Source organism: Callospermophilus lateralis, chromosome 4, assembly GCF_048772815.1.
Source record: "Callospermophilus lateralis isolate mCalLat2 chromosome 4, mCalLat2.hap1, whole genome shotgun sequence".
Taxonomy (NCBI): domain Eukaryota; kingdom Metazoa; phylum Chordata; class Mammalia; order Rodentia; family Sciuridae; genus Callospermophilus; species Callospermophilus lateralis.
The window spans coordinates 8,961,095-8,982,550 of NC_135308.1; the positions used below are offsets into that span (position 1 = coordinate 8,961,095).

General features: G+C 38.5%; 1 protein-coding gene across 2 annotated transcripts in view; it reads right to left on the reverse strand.

The window, feature by feature from the left end:
• The window catches only part of Elp3 (elongator acetyltransferase complex subunit 3), an 82,212-nt gene extending 61,816 nt beyond the window's left edge, over window positions 1-20,396 (reverse strand). Inside the window, exons 1-8 of one of the 2 annotated variants that reach the window (XM_076852270.1) lie at window positions 20,269-20,396; window positions 18,375-18,565; window positions 17,177-17,276; window positions 13,974-14,112; window positions 6,612-6,682; window positions 5,833-5,896; window positions 4,737-4,805; window positions 2,372-2,526 (exon numbers count right to left, since the gene is read on the reverse strand). In XM_076852270.1, the coding sequence (XP_076708385.1) occupies window positions 2,372-2,526; window positions 4,737-4,805; window positions 5,833-5,896; window positions 6,612-6,682; window positions 13,974-14,112; window positions 17,177-17,253 (575 nt within the window). In that variant the 5' untranslated portion in view covers window positions 17,254-17,276; window positions 18,375-18,565; window positions 20,269-20,396. The remainder of the gene's footprint in view (window positions 1-2,371; window positions 2,527-4,736; window positions 4,806-5,832; window positions 5,897-6,611; window positions 6,683-13,973; window positions 14,113-17,176; window positions 17,277-18,374; window positions 18,566-20,268) is intronic. The other variant, XM_076852269.1, reaches the window with a different exon arrangement.
• Between the last annotated feature and the right edge of the window lie 1,060 nt (window positions 20,397-21,456).

The window sequence follows — 21,456 nt, forward strand, 5'->3', positions numbered from 1 at the left end:
TAGAGATCAAATTAGTTGGCTGCTTCAGATGATCAAGGGACCAAACTGCAGACTGTGGAAAGCTGTGTGTGGCAGACTTTTTGGAGGGGGCAGGCAAACATTTAAGATATTTATAGCTCAATTTTACTCAATATGCAAGATCATCGACTCAAGAAATCTACACTGAGAAAGGAGTGTATATATATAAGCTCAGGAAGAAAAATTAAATGGTCTTGACAGATCACACCCCCAGAGAATTTTCAGAGCTGAATGAATTTCCGTCAGTCACCTTCTGAGGTAATTGTTCCCTCAAGTCACATTTTTTTCTAAGCTATAGTTTGATCTTTCAGTATTAAGAGGAATGAGCTGGATTACATCATTACTCCTTAAAAGTTTGAAGACTTCAGCGTTTTACTAAGCATGACTCATATCCATGAATGATCAGGTTTTGAATGAGCAGTAAAAATAGTCATCATCTCATCCTGCTTCCAAGCCCCTGGGGAACAGATCACATGACTGAGGTCTCAGAACTCACCTGTCATATTCCCTAGGGTCAGCCGAATGAAAGGCTGCTTACCATGCACTGTCCAGTAGCGAGTTCCTCACACAGGCCCTGGAGCTACCCAAGATAGTAAATTTAAGAAAAAGCCCCTCTATTCTTTTTCTTTTACAAACTCGAGGACAGCTATAGGGGAAAGAGGGACAGTACACAAAGATAGCTATTATGGTTTGGATGTGAGGTGTCCCCCAAAAGCTCGCATGCAAGACAATGCAAGAAGGTTCAGAGGAGGAATGATCAGGTTGTATGAATCTTACCCAATCAGTGATTTAATCCCCTGATAGGGATTAACTGAGTGGTAACTGAAGGGGTAGGGTGTGGCTGGAAGAGATGAGAATTGGGGCATGGCTTTGGGCATATATTTGTGTCTGGAGAGTGGAGTTTCTCTCTCTGCTTCCTGATCACTGTGACGTGAGCTGCTTCCCTCTGGCACCCTGCCATGATGTCAGCCTCACTTTGAGGCCTGAGGAATGGAGCCAGCCTTCTACTGACCAAGACCTCTGAAACCAGGAGCCCTCAAATAAACTCTTCCTCCTCTATAATTGTGTTGGTTGGGTCCTTTAGCTACAGCAGCAAAAAAGCTGACTAAAACAATATCCCTATCCCCATTTCCAAGAGGCAAACCTACCAAGGTCATTTGATCATTCCTTCAAAAGCCTCTCACAAGTTTACCTAAGCCTACTATGTGCCAAGAATTGCTTTCATATGGGTAATAAGGCTACCCTTAGTTCCACTTAAAATCTGGTCCTACTTACCATCACAAAAAAGTCTAGGAGGGGCACTATTTGAACAACCATGTAATTAGCTATATAATACTCCCTAACCTTTTATAAAAGAAAAGCCAGAAAATACTGAGGTGGTGGATACATCAGAAAAACCGAGCATTTCCTTCCAATAGTTTCAAGCCCTGATGACGCACATGTGTGCACGCACACACAAAGCCACTCATTTCGATTTTTCCACCTAGCAGATTCTACCACTGCAGTAAGTTCAGGCTCTGAAGCACAACTGCCTACAGTGTAGTCCCCAATCCTCCACCAATGACTTGTGCAACTCTGGGCAAGGTGCCTCAGTTTCTTCATCTGAAGAACAGAGATAATCTGAATACTTAACTCAAGGCTTACTATTAGTATTAAATAAGTGAATCAAACAGCTATCACAATGCCTGTGCACAGAGCAAATGGAAATATCTTCCCTTATTCCATTCCTCATGTCCCTTCCTCCTCAGCTCTGATATAGACCCATGATGACCATGGTGGTGACATGGCAAGAAGGTCTTTTCCAGATGCTGGCACCTTTATACTAGACATCCCAGTCCCCAGAGCAATGAAACAATAAACTTTTGTTCATCATAAAGTACTTAGTGTCAGGTATTGTTATAGCAGCATGAAACAGAGCCCATTCATAAACAGAAATTACTAATACTAACAGTCACTGATAACTTAAGTTTTTAAATGACAGTCATTAGATTTTATAACAGCTAAATGTCTCTGATAGTAAGTACCCAGTCCTCTTATTAGGTGGGCTGAAAAGTCCAGTTCAATCAAAGGAAGTCTTAGTTGAGACCCTATAGTTTTAGATCAGCCTAAGTCTGAAAAGATCTTCTAGAGACCACATTCTGTGACTCTATTTGAGAACACTACTACATCAATGGGCCGAATTCAATTTTTTTTAAAAGATTATTTCAATGAAAATAATCCTTTTACACAAAACAGGAGAAAGTACAGGAAATAAGACCATGGATGAAGGCTAAAAAGCGTTCTCAGAGGCTGCTGCTAGGAGGACAAAATGACAATTACTTTGGACAGGGTAAAAAAAATAAGAATTTCTTACTTGACAGCCTCGTAAATATTGTTGGAGGTATGTCCCGATAAGGCATCATGTAAATTTCGAATAAAATAATCTCTGTATTCTTCTGGAAGGGCCATAAATGTTCCTCCCATCACAATAAACTCCACTTTATCCACACTGTGACCAAGTTGTTTTAACTGAAAGAGAAATAAATTTATCATCAACATTAGAAAGATATAGGCAACTACTCTAAGGGGCTACTGCAAAATTTCTAATTTTATTTGGCAGTGTTTCACAATTATAGTTTAAAAATGAGATGCAATTAAACACACTTAACTAATTCTGTGTATAAGAAAACAGACTCAAGTCTGAAAGAAAAAAATTACTGATCAAATGAGTGAAGGTGAGAGTTAAAATAAGAGGCTTAATTCCAATACCTTCAGAGTTAAATGGAAATTAAAAACACCAGAAATATCATCTAGAAAGCAGTAAAGGTGATAAAATACAACACAAATATTCACTGATCATGTATTTTATGCCAGACTCTGGTATTCCTTGGAGACTAAGGAAGATGCGTTTATGACTATTAAACAATTATGCTTGTATGATTATACAACCTCATCAGGATATCAAGTAACAGGAGAAACAAAAACACTAGATTAGAAGGAAAATCAAGAAAGCAGTTTAAAATTGAAGATTATGGGCACAGGTGGCCTCTCAAGCCTGTTTTCTGGAGGAAAAAAATGAAAGTGTCTGATGAAAAAAAATACTATGTCTCTTCTTACTAAGGGACAGCATAATCTTTCATTTTGTCAATTACAATAAGTCAAGATTCTTTTTTAAAAACAGGTATTTAAGTTTCTTGTTCTATCTCAGGCTTGAGGAAATCAGAGTCAAAGAACCAAATTATGAACTAAAATTACCAAATAAAAAATGACTATAGTAACTGTAGACAAAGGCACCTTTAAAAATATTTGTTTCTGAAATGGCAAACAACAATCTATAAAAAACAACAACAATTGGATATGTATACATCTAGACTTTGACACTAAAAGAATACTCTACTTCTAAATCTATGGTTGTTTACAAGGGATATACATCAAAATCCCCTGGCAGCTTTTGCAAAATTTCTTGCCAGGAGGACCCTAAGCCAGATGTAAGCAATATCTCCAGAGGTACAGATCTGCCCCATGTCTTAGAAGTTACTCAGTTGATTCTAGTGGACCAACAGCTAAAAGAATTGTTCTGTTAGTTTCCAAATCTCTAAAACCCATGCTCCTCCCTCGGTTAGATCCTTAGCACCCAAATAAATGAATAAGATGCAAAAAACAACAATAATAACACAAAACCCATGCTCTTTTTTGGTGAACAAACATTCACATTCTATTGAAGCAGAGTTGTACATTTTACACAAGTATCATGGCTTAAAAAAAAAAAAAAAAAAAAGCCAAAGTCACTTCAGAACATACTTTTCCCAACTACTAGGCTTACCCAGGTGAGACCCTTTCCTACTGCTGACAATACTGTCCCACATATGCTTACGGGACAGTGACATGAAATGAGAACTGCAGGGTATTCACTAATAGAGTTAAATAAACCTGGAAGCAACTTATTGACTGAGGTATGTACTTTTCATTTTAGAGTTTAAGTTTGCCCTACCACATATATAACTATGACAACTGTGGTATTCATATTTTTAAAATTGGACAAGTTTAAAGTAAAATTATAAACAACCAAAAAAGTCCATTAATGTTCAGATTTCTTGAACAGTGCAGACTTATACAAAACTTGTTTTTAATCAGCAACACTGAGTTAATTATTTACAATAAAACCCACTAACCTCAAGTACACAATGAATGAAATCTGTTGCACATTTGAATTGTACAACCACTACCATGACCATGACATAAAACAATTTCATACCCCAAAAGTTTCTCACACCACTTTGCGTATTTCTCTGTCCTCACCCAGCAAACCAGTCATAATACTTCTTGACCAGGCTTATCGAAGCTAAAATTAACTCATTCACCAATTGTCTAAAAGCTTTCAAACACTTCATAAATGACTTTCTACAACCTGAAAGAAATTTAGAGAATATACAACCCTTAAAGAATATAATACTGTCTTTCAATAAAATAGATCTTTGACCAGGCTGTGCAACACTAAACAATCTCCCTCCCTCAGACAAATATTAAAAATTTCAAAGGGGGAAAACATAATTTTTATTTCATGCCAAACCCAAATAAAGCAACAATAATTTATTTTTTTTATGTGGTGCTGAGGATCAAACCAGTGCCTCACATGTGTGAGGCAAGCACTCCACCACTGAGCCACAATCCCAGCCCAAGCAAAAATACCTTATTAAGGACAAAAATCTAATTTAAAAGAATGCGTTTAAAAAATTTACCTGTTCTATCCGGTGTCTTGTCTGTAGATAAGGGTCATATCTAGCACGGATAGCTCGCATAGAGGTTGGCTAAGACGAAAAACGAAAAACATTCAATTATATCCACATCAAATTAAAAAACAAAAAGTAGTTCTGAAGGGTTGTATTAAAATTAAAATTCTCTATGGTTTGAATCTCATTTTTGCCTCCTTAGTCTTGTTAGGGTTCCAAATAATAACCTGAGAAGGATCTTGCTAGCCTTGTCCCCACCCAGTCTCCAGGACCTCAAAGGCAGGATGCCTCCTTGGATAACACTTGCCTTTTGTGGAAAGGCTTATGGAATCCCCAGGGTTATCAAAGGCTATATACTCATACAGATGTGTAACATACTCAAAATTTAGGTGGCAAAATAATCTTTGAACAAAGTTCTTAAATATATATGGTTTTCAATGCCTATACAAATAGCCTTAATGCTACCTGCTCACAATGGAATACTCTAGAGCCATCAAACATCGTAAAAGGTTCTGAGACAAGTTCTGAAATGAAAAGGGCAGGGTTCAGAACTATGTTTTGATATGCTCCTTTATATATAAAGAAGTAGGGTGAAAACATTCATATTCGCTAACCCATAAGATGTTTTTGCAGGATGTAGAGGAAACAGGTACCTCTGACCGACTGTTGTGGGGAAGAGCAGTAAAGGATGGTTAGGAGAGAGGAATGAGGGGACTTTGCACTGAATGACAGACTTGGTATTTTTAAAAATTTGAATCATGGCTGGGTGTAGTGGCACATACCGTAATAACAGTGACTAGGGAGGCTAAGGCAAGAGGATTTCCAGTTTGAAGCCTGCCTCAGCAATTTAGCAATACCTTGTCTCAAAATAAAAAATAAAAAAGGCCTGGAGACATAGCTTGGTGGCAAAATGGCCCAGAGTTAAATCCCCACCACCATAACAAAAAATTGAACCATGGAAAATATCTTGTCTGAATGAACAGCTTTTAGAATTAGGGGGAAAAATTAATTTAAAAAATATTTAAATAAAGTGAGTACTTATAAGACGATGCTATTGGTGAAAAATAATGTAACACTTGATCAGGAGAACCTCAAATTACTTTACCTCATATCCAGTGTAAGACTGTGTTGAATACTCAAAATCTGAATCAGGCCCACCAGGACAGTATCTGCCAATACCATGAAAGGACATGGAGGTCAGACACAAAACTATTTCAATAGTCCAGTTCAAGTACCTATAGTATCCATAAAATCCTGGCATGAAACAAGTTTCATTTTCAATCCTAATGGAACAGTCTTTGCAGTTTTCTACTGATAAGTGAGATTACTAGGTAAAGGAGCACTATTACATTAATCTACAAAATACCATAGTCACTATTATTTTAGAGGTTTATTTAACTTTTAGGGGAACATAACAAATTTTTCCATGTTGGACCAACCCGGTGCTTTCTTGGCAATCATGCCCAAGAAAAATCTCCCTCCTATTTTCACACCTGGAGTCACACATACACGCTGTTCATTCTTACAAATATCTAAGTAAAGTATTTATATGATAAATTTTTATTTTGATACTTTTCCGATCAGAATTCATTTTAAATTTCTGCAATTTATATTTCCATGGTTTGCTTAATCAGTTATGAGAGGGTCTGCTGTTCTGAGTTTCATAACCTATGTATTTGTTTCTGTAGATTGTAAAAAATTAAAATCTTTATGTATTCCACTTTTAAAGTACTGAAATATCCTATTAACAGTTGCTGCTTCAGAGAACCTATAAATCTATTAAATAAACATTTCAAATATTACCAGCATATACTAATCAAGGGTTTGGGGAATTTACTAGTTCAATTAAAAAATACCCATGCAACTTTTAAAAATTCTACTTACACACATATATTTCCTGTAAAACTGATGTGTGGACATCTGTGGGGTTTACACATCACAGCCACAACTGCAATCTATAAAAGGAAGATTAATACAAACTATTAAGGAAAAATTAACAAAAAATTCTGGAGAGTGGTCATCCCTCAGAAGAAACAAGAGGCATGTCATAAAAGTAGTGCGCAAAGAGCCTCAGTGGTATTAGTAATGCTGTACTCTTAAGGGGGTCTAAGGGTGATCTCTCATTTCAATATCAATAACTTTTAAAATGAATGTATGAATTGTATACGAGTTTTATACTACATTTCAAAGTAGCCACAGTGATTCTGATTCTCTCTCTGATTTACTGTTATACTAAAATAACCTACAGGAAAATAATCACTTTATGCAATGTTCTAAAATTATAAAAAACTTAACTTTTATAATCCAAATTCCTCATGGACACACTAGATCTCAGTATTCAGAGCAGAGACTATGAAGATAGGGTCTCGACTTACTCATAGACTGTGTACAAAGTATTCTGAGGGTCTGACTGAGCCAGATTGTGTGAGGAAAGTATCAGCCTGAGAAAGGAACAGGTGGCAGAGATGCAGGACTGGACACCTGAGGTGGTGGCCAGGTAAGGATATTCATTGAAGCTGATGCAAGCCAGGTATCTTACTGGGAGAAAGGGAGGGAAGCAGAGTGAACCCTGCAGCAGGATGAAATTAAAGGAATTTTTCTGAACTCAGCATTTTCAATATATACAGATCAAGACACCAATAAACATAGATGGAAATAAGTTATGTGCAACAGTGTGCATGTATGTATGTAGATTCACAGTTAACAACTCTGTGATGTTTCTGCCAAAGATGAATACCTGAGTCTAATTATGAAGAAATATTTGATTAATTCAAATTGAGGGACATGATAGAAGATAGCTCAAAATTTTCAGAAGGGTTAAGGTAAAGAAGTCAAGGAAAGACAGAGGAAGTGTCCAGATTCAAGAGACACGACAACTAAATGGCAGCTGGGTCCTGCCAGAGGTTATTGAGACAGCTGGTGAAACCTGAATGGGGTCTGACTGCAAGGTTTTGATGGCTACATTATGGTGATATGAGAAAACATTCTTGTTTGCAGAAAATATACACTGAAGTATCAGTTTTGTAATTTATTCTCAAATGGTTCAGGGGGGGGAAAGTTCCGTGTATTGTACTTTTCAATTTTTTGTAAATTTGTGATTATTTCTCACAATAAAACTTATTATAATTTAAATCACTAAATACTGATGTAAGGAAATCCCCAATAAGTAATTCTGCAAGAAACTCTTAAAAATTGGGAAACAAAAACTTGAGATTTTCTTTTTGTTGCTGTCATAGGGACTTTATTTAAATAGGTACTGGCAACATTTTAGCTCACTGCAAAGGCAATAGGAAGTGGTTACATAATTACAATGGTAAATACAGTATCTACTACTGTTAATTGTTGCAGTTATAAATTAATACTATATCTTTGTTTACGTTTCTCTTGACTGCAAATGATGCTATAAAAACTTGGGATTTTCAAGCAAATTTTTTAATTTAAAATGAGACAAACATATACCTCATTGGTGAAGTCAATAATCCAACAATCTTTTATTGAGGGGCTGCCTTATGGGCCAGTTCCAGATTACACAGTGCTCTGTGGACCCAAAGACTATAGAAGTGATAATGCACTGCCTGGGCCTTCTGAAATCATACTACTCAGCAGGGGAGAAGGACACAGATAGGCCATTTCAAAACAACAGGGTAAGAAGCTTGTAGAAAATGAGGACCATGCCCAAGGAAGGTCACAGGCTCTGGCCAGCAGGGTCAGGCAGCCTTTCTGAGGATGGAACATTCATGCTGAGTAAGTAAGCTGAGCCAAGAGGGTAAAGAAAGGAGGGCCAGGAAAGCAAGTCAGTGTTTCTCAAGTATTTTTAAAGTAATCACACTCTCCTTCAAGTAACATTTTACTTCGAATTCAATACACAAAAGAAATAAGAGCAACTGGACTGGGTGAGGGAGAGATGAGACCTGCTCCCACAGCTCCCCTGTCATTTCCCGTAGTACTTCCTAAAACACTTCAAAGAAACCCTGTAGTTTCACAGAAAAGCAATGACTTTGGAGTCGACGAGAAAGATCTAGGTTTAAATATTTTTTCTGCCCTTGCTATGTATTTTCCCATTTTTGTAAAATGAAGACAGTACTATCTAACCCTCAAGACTGCTATGAGGATCAAATTAGAAAACATACATAAAGTACCTGGCACAGTGGCTGATACATAAAGTAGCTATTGTTGTTATTATTACTAATATTGATACTATTAAGAATAACAACAATCAGAGTGTTCCACGCAGAAGAAGCAAACACTCAAAGAATACAAACTCCAACTGGATCATACACTGAATTATAAAATGCAAATCTATAAAACTTTCAGAAGGTAGAAAGATCTAGGTGACCTTGGGTCTCATAACAATAATACCCAAAATGTAATCCATTAAAAAAAATAAACTGGGAAGCTGCATTTCATTAAAACTTAAAAGTTGTGTTCTAAGAAAGACACTGTTAAGATAATAAAAGGTCAAGAGTCAGAATGGAATATTTGCACAATACACACAAAGAATTCTTAAAACTTAATAAGAAAACAACACCCAACACTATTAGAAATAGAACAAAAGATTTGAGCAGACACCTCCCCAAAGAAGATCTATAGATGGTAAATAAATCCATGTGAAAGTGCTCAAAATCCTATGTCATTAGGGAATTTTAAATTAAAACAATTAAGAGATATCATTACATAACTATCATCATGACTAAAATCCAAAATAACGATAACACTAAATGGTAAAAAGGCTACGGAACAACAAAAATGCTCATTTGTTGCTGGTGGGAATACAGAATCAAACAGCTTCTTTGGGAAAATAATTTGGCAGTTTCTTACAAAGCTAAACATACTTATACCATACAACTCAACAATCACACTCCCTGATATTTACTCAAATGAACTGAAATGTACATATATACAAAAATCTTGAGTGTTTACAGCAGCTATGTTCATAACTGCCAAGAACTAAAAGCAAACAAGATGCCCTTCAATAGGTAAACGGACAAAGGGCACATCCACATGATGGAACATCATTCAGCAATAAAAACCAATGTGCTACCAAGCCATGAAGACAAGGAGGAAACTTTTTTTAAAATTCTAATTTGTTATATGAGACAACAAAATGCACTACAATTCATATTTTACACATAGAGCCCAATTTTTCCTATCTCTGGTTGTACACAAAATAGAATCACACCATCATGTCTTCATACACATACTTAGGGTAATGATGTCCATCACATTCCACCGTCATTCCTACCCCCAGCCCCCCGACTCCCTCCCTCCCCTTTGCCCTATCTAGAGTTCATCTATTCCTCCTACATTCCCCTCCCCCAACTCCATTATGAATCAGCATCCCTATATCAGAGAAAACATTCAGCATTTGATTTTTTGGGATTGGCTTACTTCACTTAGCATTATATTCTCCAACTCCATCCATTTACCTACAAATGCCATGATTTTATTCTCTTTTAATGCTGAGTAATATTCCATTGTGTATATATACCACATTTTCTTTATCCATTTATCTACTGAAGGGCATCTAGATTGGTTCCACAGTTTAGTTATTGTGAATTGTGCTGCTATAAACATTGACGTGGCTGTTGTCCCTGTAGTATGCTGTTTTTAAGTCCTTGGGTATAGACTGAGGAGTGGGATAGCTGTGTCAAATGGTAGCTCCATTCCCAGTTTTCCAAGGAATCTCCATACTGCTTTCCATATTGGCTGCAGCAATTTGCAGTCCCACCAGCAAAGTATGAGTGTGCCTTTTTCCCCACTTCCTCACCAACAATTATTGTTGTTTGTATTCTTAATAGCTGCCATTCTAACAGGATTGAGATGAAATCTTAGTTTCGATTTGCATTTCTGAAATTGCTAGAGATGATGAACATTTTTTCATATATTTGTTGACTGATTATATATAATCTTCTTGAAGTGTCTGTTCAGTTCCTTGGCCCATTTATTGATTGGGTTATTTGTTTTTTTGGTGTTAAGGTTTTTGAGTGCTTTATATATCCTAGAGATTAGTGCTCTATCTGATGTACAAGTGGTAAAGATTTGCTCCCATTCTGTAGGCTCTCTATTCACCTCACTGAATAGAGATTGTTCGATTGTTTCTTTTGCTGAGAAGCAGCTTTTTAGTTTGAACCCATCCCATTCATTGGTTTCTGGTTTTAATTCTTGCGTTATAGGAGTCTTATTAAGAAAGTTGGGGCCTAATCCGACATGATGGAGATTTGGGCCTATTTTTCTTCCATTAGGGACAAGGTCTCTGGTTTAATTCATAGGTCCTTGATCCACTTTGATTTGAGTTTTGTTCATGGTGAGAGATAGAGGTTTAATTTCATTTTGTTACATGTGGATTTCCAGTTTTCCCAGCACCATTTGTTGAAGAGACTATCTTTTCTCTTACGTACGTTTCTGGCACCTTTGACTAATACAAGATAACTGTAGTTATGTGGGTTTGTCTCTGTGTCCCCTATTCTGTACCACCGGTCTACAATCTATTTTGGTGCCAATACCATGCAGTTTTGTTATTATTGTTCTGTAGTGTAGTTTAAGTCTGGTATAGTGATGCCACAGGCTTCACTCTTTTTGCTAAAGATTGTTTTAGCTATTCTGGGTCTCTTATTTTTCCAGATGAATTTCATGACTGCTTTTTCTAGTCCTATGAGGAATGTCATTGGTATTTTGATTGGAACTGCACTGAATCTGTATAGTGCTTTTGGTTATATGGTCATTTTGACAATATTAATTCTGCTTATCCAAGAACAAGATAGATCTTTTCATCTTCTAAGGTCTTCTTTCATTTCTTTCTTTAGTGTTCTGTAGTTTTTGTTGTAGAGGTCTTTCACCTCTTTTGTTAAGTTGATTCCCAAGTATTTTATTTTTTTGAGGTTATTGTAATAGGGCAATTTTCCTCGTTTCCCTTTCAGAGGGTTTGTCACTGATATACAGAAATGCCTTTGATTTATGGGTGTTGATTTTTATATCCCGATTCTTTGCTGAATTCATTTGAAGTTTTCTGGTGGAATTTTTTGGGGATCTTCTAGGTATAGAATCATATCATTGGCAAATGGTGCTAATTTGAGTTCTTCTTTTCACAAAGAGGAAACTTAAAAACACACTGCTAAGTCAAAATAGCCATTCTGAAAAGGCTCTACACCGTATTGTATGACTCCAATTATAAGACATTTTGGAAAAAGCAAAACTATGGAAGAACTAAATAGATCAGTGATTGTCAGATTAGATTTGGATCATCAGGAGGGAGGAATGAAAAGAGTTTGAGGGCAGTGAAACTAGTTCATACAGCACTGTATGGCTACGTGACATTATGCACTTGGTAAAACCCATCCAATGCAACAGAGAATGAACACTAATGCACACAATAGGTTTTAATTAATAATAACCTAGCAAAATTAATTCGTCAATTGTAACAAATGTATCAAACCAACACAGGGAAACCAGGGTGGGGAGGAAGGCATATATGGAAACTACTTTCTGCTCAGTTTTCCTATAAACCTATAACTGCTCTACCAAAAAAAAAAAAAAAAAAAAAAAAAAGAACCAAGTGCCTTTAGAGTAACAGCAAGAATAAATCACAAAGGTAAGAATGATGGCACATAAGGATAACTGTGTGCTTCTGGTATTTTTTTGATCAACTGCTCCAGTGATGTCAAAGATGGATTTGATGCACATAAGACAAAGTAGGACAGTTGGGAAATGACTGTAATAATCTAAAAAAGAAATAATAAAGGCCAAAACATTTCTACCAGTGGTGAGAGGAACAGATGATGCATTTCACATTTCTGGAAACTGAGTGGATGGTAACAAAGACCAATGGGCAAGTCCAAGGTTAGTTTTGGCTAAGCTGTACTTGAGACAATGGACAAATATCTATCAGGTAAGGCATGGTCTGAGGTTGAGGAAAGTTTGCAGCAGAGGGTTAGCACACAGCCATACTTAAAACATCAAATGAGCCAGACATGGTGGCACATGCCTGTAATCTCACAACAGGGGAGGCTTAGGCAGGAGGATTCCAAATTCAAGGTCAGTCTGAGCAACTCAGTGAGATTCTGTCTCATAATAAAAAATATAAAGGCCTAAGGATATAGCTTAGTGGTAAAGCCCTTGCCTAGCATGTTGAGACCCTAGGTTTAATCCCTGTACAAAAAAAGGAGAAATAAACAATTGAATCAGATTGCCAAGGAAAGCATGTAGTAGTCCTAAATACAATGCACCCAGGACTACAAGCAAAAACAAGAGTAGCCCTCCAAGAAAGGGACAGAAATGATCAGACAGAAAGAGAATTAGGCAAGTTGTTACCATGGAAGCCAGCTGGACAGGTTGTATTGAAAAGTTACTAAACCTTTGTCTTCCATAGTAGTAAGCTCATATGTAATGCTCAGACCTAAAATTCAAGCCATGTCTATAAAGTAAGTAAAGAAGTAAATGCTAAAACAATCTCTAAAATTTCTACACTTCATATAGAACTCAGACCAAAGTCTCCAAACAAGTCGTTCTGTTTCCAAACTACCCTGCATGCTGTATCCAGATTATTTTTCTGAAATCTACTGTTTATCATTCCTCTTCTCAGAATCCTTCTAAATTTCTGATTATCTAGCTTCTTTGCCAGATATTTAAGATCTTTCACAGCTGAACCCAAATTCATGTCCTGCTGCTTTTCCAAAAGAACCTTGGCTCCCATCAGTCTGATGTACTCAGTGGCCCTGCACATATCAGGCCCTCTGCATTACCCACCCTCTGCACATTGGTTCCCAGTACCCTTGCTCTCCTTACCGTTGGAGCCTGCTCTTGCCCACTTACCTGAGGATCACTTACAGGTCAAGCAAGCACCATGCTTTTTAGTAAGCCTCCCTTTAGTTCCATTTGCAGCAAGGACACCATTCTCCTCTTGATTCCCACAGTGCTCTCTATTGTGTTATCATTTCACAGTTACTATATACAAAACTACTATGCCCCAGTAACTTCCTTTTAAAAGTACTTTTATAAGTATTAATTATATTGAAAGCTATCAGTTTTAGTGGGCCAACATTTATCACAGTGATTATCACCAAGTCTCAATCTTTATTTTTAAAGACATCAAAACATCATCTATTCATTTAAGCACAATTAACCGGTTTCCTCTCTCTGCTCCTAACGTTCTGCATGTCTCCACTCTAGCACATAACAGACTTTCTGAGTCTGAATCACCCACCGCCAGCCTACTCCCTGTATCAATATTTCATGAGTTGAATTACTCACCCCACTGGCAGTCCTGATGGGTTTTGCCTTTAACTTGGGGACCAAGACCTTCCGATACTGAGGAGGGACTGCAGCGATGATGTCCACTAGGCGGGGCTGAGCTGAAAGGCCATATTTGGCAGCTGTTTTGGTTTTCACCCTGAAATTTCAGTAAAGCATCTAGCGTTATCAAGATGATGATATTTCAAGCACAAGCTACCGAAAGGATAACGTTTAAGTAACATCATTAATTCCTGCCACTTGCCTACCCTTCACCATGTGACCACAGAGGCTTTAAGATCTGTGAATATCAGGGAAACAAAAGAACAAAATTCATGAGTAAGCGACTTCTTCTTACCCTCAAACACCAGAAAGAAAACCAGAAGACTATGGTGGAGAGGTCCAAGATGAGGCACAATGCAGGTCTACTTCCAAACACTGCTCCGGCTTCTATTTTAGTGTACTCTAACTACCTTTTCTCAGCCTCCGCACATGGAACTTTGGGACTAGACGCTCTCTGGGTGGGAGTCTGCCTAGTGCACTGTATGATGTTTAGCAGCTTCTTTGACCTCCACTCACTAACCTCCCTCTTGGCATGTCTCTAGACATTGCCAAATATTTCTGGTTGAGAACAACTTTCTTAGACAAAATATTATATACTTATAAAATAGAGCATAAAACATAAATATACTTTATTAAATAATTATAAAGTAACCACTTCTGGGGGCTATTCCCTGATTGTAACCCTAACCCTAGCTCCCAGATGTAACCTTCATCATAAATAATGATTCCTTTGCTTTTCTCTAAAATTTTACCAGCTTTTCTTTTAATTGTGACTGCTAAGAAAAACCCTGACAGTCATCCTATCTTCCAATTTTAATCCATTTAGAGACATCTGTGGGGTGCTCACATCATTTTCAACTAATGTTAACCAAGTATGCAAAGTATGCACAGAGACTACCTAAGTGCCTGGTACATCAGAAGGTGCAAGGCACAAGGCATGGTCCTTTCAAGTACACTGTGATAAAATACATTTACCTGCCCCACACCAAGCACCAGTAAATGCTTCTAGAATTCAGACAGGATTTAATGTGTGCTGGAGAGATGGTCATGGAAAATGAACCCAAAAAAAGAGTGGGCTGCAGATATGCAATGCAGATAGAGATGAAGCTGAGAGCAGATATAAACACAGGATGCATGTAATTTGAGAACTATGGTAGACCAACTCAGTAGAAAGATGGAAACTTTCCCTGTAAAGGTACAGAAGTTTAAAAAGTTGGAAAAACAGGTTAAAGCCAGGCTGAAAGTCCATACATAATAGGCTAGGGACATCTGAGTAAAGGACAGTTTTAAGGAAAATGGCAAATTTAACTTTAGAAGTGCTCGATTAAGTGAAGGACAAAAATAGATAGTTTTTCAATATAATTGATACTTATAAAAGTACTTTTAAAAGGAAGTTACTGGGGCATAGTAGTTTTGTATACAGTAACTGTGAAATGATAACACAATAGAGAGCACTGTGGGAATCGAGAGGAGAATGGTGTTCGTGCTGCAAATGGAACTAAAGGGAGGCTTACTAGAAAGCATGGTGCTTGCTTGACAAAAATAGAATGTTCACTAGAAATTAACAATTATATAATTAGGGGCATAATCAACTAAAAGAGAAGTAAAACTACTAAAGTTATGAAAGGAAAATGAGTATAATATAATGAGTTCATACTCAAAGGGGGATAATTATTTACTTACTTATTTAGCAAATGTTTACTGAACATGATGTTTCAGGGAAGGGGCCAAGTATTATAGAAGCTTAAGTAAGAAGAGAACAGGATATAAGAATAGGTCATGCGTGTGGTGATTAAGTGACCTGAGTTGGGGTAGAACTCTTTCTTTAGGGCTGATCTATACACCGAATATACAATTTAAAAAAAAATGCAGAGATGAAAGACCATTCTCATTTGAGGGTATGGCAAAGACCAACATGAATATGATTATGGAAAGGAAGTGGATGCATGTGTCAACGAGGATCTAAAGAGGAGGGGGCTGGATTACAGCAAGGCCCAAAGGAAGTATTGTCCCCAAAGAACAGCTGCTTTCTCTGAGGCAGTAGGAAAGAGAAGTAGGATATAAAATGATGTAGCCCAGAAGATAAGAGCATGGACTCTGGAGACAGATGACCTAATTCCAAACCCCAGCTCTGCCAATTATTAGTTATTTACCTCTTTCTACTGAGTTGGTCTACCATAGTTCTCAAATTACATGCATCCTGTGTTTATATCTGCTCTCAGCTTCATCTCTATCTGCATTGCATATCTGCAGCCCACTCTTTTTTTGGGTTCATTTTACCTCTTTTTTTTTTTTAATATTTATTTTTTAGCTATTGTTGGACACAACATCTTTGTTTGTATGTGGTGCTGAGGATCGAACCCGGGCCACACCCATGCCAGGCGAGTGTGCTACCGCTTGAGCCACATCCCCAGCCCTGGACAAATTCTTTAACTTCTCTATGTCTCAGTTTACCCATCTGTCAAATAAGGATGACACCAGAACTCGGCCAATATTTTTGATAGGAACCGGTTTTGAGAGGATTAACTGAGCTATTACATACAATGCACAAATAACAGTACCTGAAATATAGAAAGTGCCCAATGAACATTAGAAACTATGAGTATTATTATACTACGAGACAATTTTGCCACAGACAAACAAGTGACAGAGCAAAGTAGAAAGCTATAGCTCTCAACTAAAATATGAAATAGGAAACAAGTAGTATTAGCTGAGCTCAGTGGCACATTCCTGTAATCTCAGCAACTGGGTAGGCTGAGGCAGAAGGACTGCAAGTTCAAGGCCAGCCTCAGCAACTTAATGAGCCCTGCACAATTAAGCAAGACCCTTAGCCAAACAAAACAAAAAAAGAGGGGGAAAAAAAAGAACTGGAGAGGCTGGGGTTCTGGCTTAGCAGTAGAACGCTCACCTAGCACGTGCAGGGCTCTGGGTTCGATCCTCAGTACCAAATAAAAATAAAATAAAGGCATTATGTCCAACTACAACCAAAAAGCAAAATATTAAAAAAAGAAAAGAAAAAAAAGGACTGGAGATTTAGCTCAGTAGTAAAGCACTCCTGGGTTCAATTGCCAGTACTAAACAAACAAAAAACAAGTATTATTGTAATTCTTTCAAAATGTGAACTACTACTTATGAACAAAACTACCTCTTTTTACACTTACTTATTAAGATCAATGTCCTTCCCCTGTTCATGGGCTTCGATCAGTTGTTTAATAACATCTCCTATAGTCAGCATCATAAGCTCAGCAGGGCTGAGATCTCCTGAAAAGATAAGATTCAATAGTAGTTTTTAAAAATACATTATTTAGGAAAGATTTTAAAATCTTATATAGTAGAAGTTTTTCTTCAAAATCAATCCAACTATGAGAGAGTAGCTCAAGTTTAGAAGACACTAAATATCTGTTGTTTACAATGTGATCATATCTTTTATATCTTTATTTTGAAACAAACCTGGCTTTACCTACACATGGGAAAAGGTCCCATTAGAAGCATATAACATTATGAGAATATTACAGTTAGATACAGGAAAAAATAAGCTAGAAAAAAGGCCCCAACCCCCTACTTGTACAGTAACTAAATATCTTGTTTTTAGCTTCAGATTAGTAATTACTAATTTTGCATACTTTACAGTTCATAGAGAACATTTAGATGCATTAATTCAACTGATACCTAGAATAAAGTGTGACAGACAGAACAATTGCCCATGAAGATATCACAAAGGGTGAAGCTGAAACTCAAATCTATCTTCTATTTGTAGTAGCAGCATTGCAAAGCAGGGCTGTAGGTTTTACACCATTAAGGTTAACATGTTTCTAAGATCCAGTCTGCCCACCGTCATTACCCTCTCCTGACAACTTGGGCTCCCCTTGTCATCCAGACACAGCAGAAGCTATCATGTTCTTATATGACCCCATCCTCAATCCCAGTTTACTGGTTCAAGGCCAATCTGAGTTCTTTTCCTCAAGGAAAAAGATGCCACTCTTTTTCAGTTTGGGGCTGTTGGCAAGCATGCTTCTGCCTGCACAGAAAGCTGGTATGCAGTGATAATGAAGTCATCACAGAAGGATAGATGAGAAAGCCCTGAAGCCCTTTCATTTACTTTGATTCCACTTGAAACACTGTAACATAAGTACTGTTGTCCCCTTTTACAGATAAAATCAGCAAAAGTAAGTTACAACATCTTTGTAAATGCACAGCTAAGACTCAAATCCAATCTTTTCACTATCATTTCCATGGTTCCCCCCGTCCCCCGCCACACTGTGCTACACACCTCTATTTAAGGAGACAAAACTAACACAAAAAAACAATTTGAGAGAAAAAGTCTGCCTACAGTCAGGGGCTAAATGCTTTCCAACTCACATAGTTCAGCACTTCAGAGTTTTACAAAGGTGCTTAAGGGGCCATGTAACTTCGGCTGGTGGTGGAGGCAGAGGAAGAAGTGAAGGGAAGGGAAGGGTCTCTCTCCATTACACCACAGCAGCTCTGTTTTCATCTCCTTATATACTGAGGTTCTGCAGAAAACTTTATTTGGAGGGTAAAAGGAGGCTGGGCTGATAAAAAATAGATTAAGATCTGAAAACCACTTGAATTAAATAGAGCAGTAATTTAGAGAAAGCTTCATAGAAGAAATGGCACGGGGTCTTTTTTCTGAACAGGGCAGGATCTGGACACAGAAAGCAATCTAGAAGGACTAATGTCATGCATAAGAGTGACCTATTTGTATGTGAAGGAGCACTGCCTAACTACAGCACAAGCTGCCGGACAGGGCTCAGGGTTGAGCAAAGGTCAGATAGCTGAGAGTACAATGGCACAAGACAAAGGCACATAAATAGAATGCAATATACAACAGAGAGTTTCATATTCTCAACTTTGGACACAAAAAGGTGAAAGTAGTGTTTTAAAAAAGTGAGAATGTCATACAAAGAATGATTTCAAAGGGGAAAAAGCATACATATAAACTGGACACTATGCAAAAGGCTCTTGAAAGGCAATAGTTAAAAGTCCACAAGATCTGAAATTAAAAACAAACAAACAAAAACCTTTAACAAGACAGATTCCAATCCCAACCTCTGTTGACTATGTGATAAAGGGAGGATCAAAGCCTTCTGAGTATCTATGTCCTTGTCTGTAAAATTGGTATAGTATGCACAAATCTCACAAGATCACATATATATGATAACATATATGAAAGCCAAAGTATTTTTCAAATATTAGTTATTGGTGAAAGCAGATTGGGATGACAGTGACCAAAATGAGAAGGGGTAAACTATTTCAAGTGTGACTTCTAAGTAACAGTATCAAGGTTTGATGTCAGATCAAGCTAAAATAATTAAGTTGTCTGGCCTGGCTGACTGAGAGGAGCAAGTTAGAGATAAGGACAAATTTAATTTGGGGCATGTCGAGTTTGATGTGACAAGATAGTAGACAACACTCAGGAGACTGGGAGCTGCTGCTTGGGAAGATAAATAGTAATTAATGCCAAGAAGCATAGTGATTAAGGACACACATTTACTTTTCATTTATGTTTTTGGGGTCACAGACACAGCCTGACCAACGAGCTCCCCATCTCCTATGTATAATTTTGGGTTGGGAAAGTTACTTAACTAAATCTCTTTATGCGTAAAATGGAGATGATAGTGACTTCAGAATGACTAGTAAAGACTCAATAAAAGTAGTTCTTATTCTGATAACCATTAGCATTATTAGACCAGTGAGCACATGGCGATAAGAACAGAACCTGGGAGGATGTCTAAAAATTTCACTCCTTTCTGTTGAGAAACTAAAGAAAAATGCTCCGAGCTAGCTCAGGAAATAGAAATGGGAGTCAACGCATGCACAACTGTTCCACAGACTTCAAGGATAATCCATGGCTTTTCATATTTAAGGCTTAAAAAGAAAATCTCAGCCACGTTAAATGCCTCGTAAAATAAACCTTAACGTGAGAGTCCGAGAAGGCGTTAAATGCACTAACCACGTTAACTCCTTGAAGAGCATACTTTGCTATAAAGCTCACCCTGCGACTTATGCAAAAGACACCAAGAGCCTGCCCGAGAGGCAGACTGAGAGTCAGCGTAGGCTAGTTTAAACAGCATCCCGAGGAAATGAGAAGGCGGGGGCTGGCATCCACACACCACCGACCCGGGGGGGCGAGAAGACTGGGTCGGGCAGCAGAATTCCCGCGGGGAAAGCTGGGTTTTGCACCTGACCGCCGGGGCGACCACCCTCCTTTCCCCCTCGCCCTCCCGGTAGGCACCTTTCCGCTTCTGCCTCATTTCTGCGCCGTCGGAGCTGATGCCACCACGACACTGTAGCTCAGACCACGGAGAAAGTTAACAGCCACAAAGCAACCCCGCCAGTCGTAAAAGGACAGCTACCACACCGTAAAGCTCTTCCCAGAAGTCTGCGCGCACACAGCCGCGCTCCGTCCCCAGGGCGGGGCGGGAAGAAGGGGCGGAGCGAGAGGGGAGGGCGCTAGGGGCGGGGCTCTGGAGGGGCGGGGCTCGACTGCGGCCCCGCAGGGTCTCTGGGCCCAGGCAGGAACTGAGTGGCAGCTTGGAAGCTGGAAAGATCTGCCTGGGCAGTGCAGCGATGGGGCAGAGCTTCTGCCCCAGGAGGCCTAAGTGAGAGCGGGTGGTCCCTGAATGGCGTGTGGGAGCTCATGTGGGAACGCGTGGGGAGACCGCAGGCCCATGTGGTGGAAGCCAGTTCAGAGCCTGGAAGACACCAGGCAGGAATCCAGTAATAACCGTCTGACCTGCAGGCTGTGAGGCCAGTCGGTCACTGTGGTCCCAGAAGAATGGCACATACCCTTCCTTTGGTAACCATCGTGAAAGCTGTGGCTGTCTCTCCAGAAAAACAAACATGTACATTTTGCAGAGTTTGGAGACAGGACTTGGGATAGTTTTTTCCAAAATCCCATCCAAGATCTCCTTTGTCCGCGGACTACAGGTTAAGAACTCTTTCATTAATAGAGGCGGGGATATGACCCCACTATGACACGACCTGACCTGTCAATGGTATCCGTACTTTTTGTCATCTTAAGACCGATGAAAATATTTTCCAAGAGACCTGGCATTTGGGTTTCCAATAGCAGATTCCAAGGTCTATCATAAAGAATTCAGGCATCTTTAAAAACGCTCAAAACTAGTTTAGTTCCTAAGTCACTTTGGAGCACTTCTGGTTAGGAATAGAGTTAACTGGTGAAGCAAAGAAATCGCCGGCAGAGGGAGAGCTGAGAGCGTGTGATATGAATGTCAGCCTGAAAGTGATTTTGCCCAGAGTGGGTAAGAAGATCCCGCACCAACGATGGCATTCATATGGATTTTCTTTGTTTTGAACTTTATATTGGCCCTTCTATGGTTTTCTTATGGAGGGGGTACATTATCTTGCTAAAAGTTCAAAGCAGTCTTTTAAGACTCACCTTCAGTAATCCCAGCAGCTC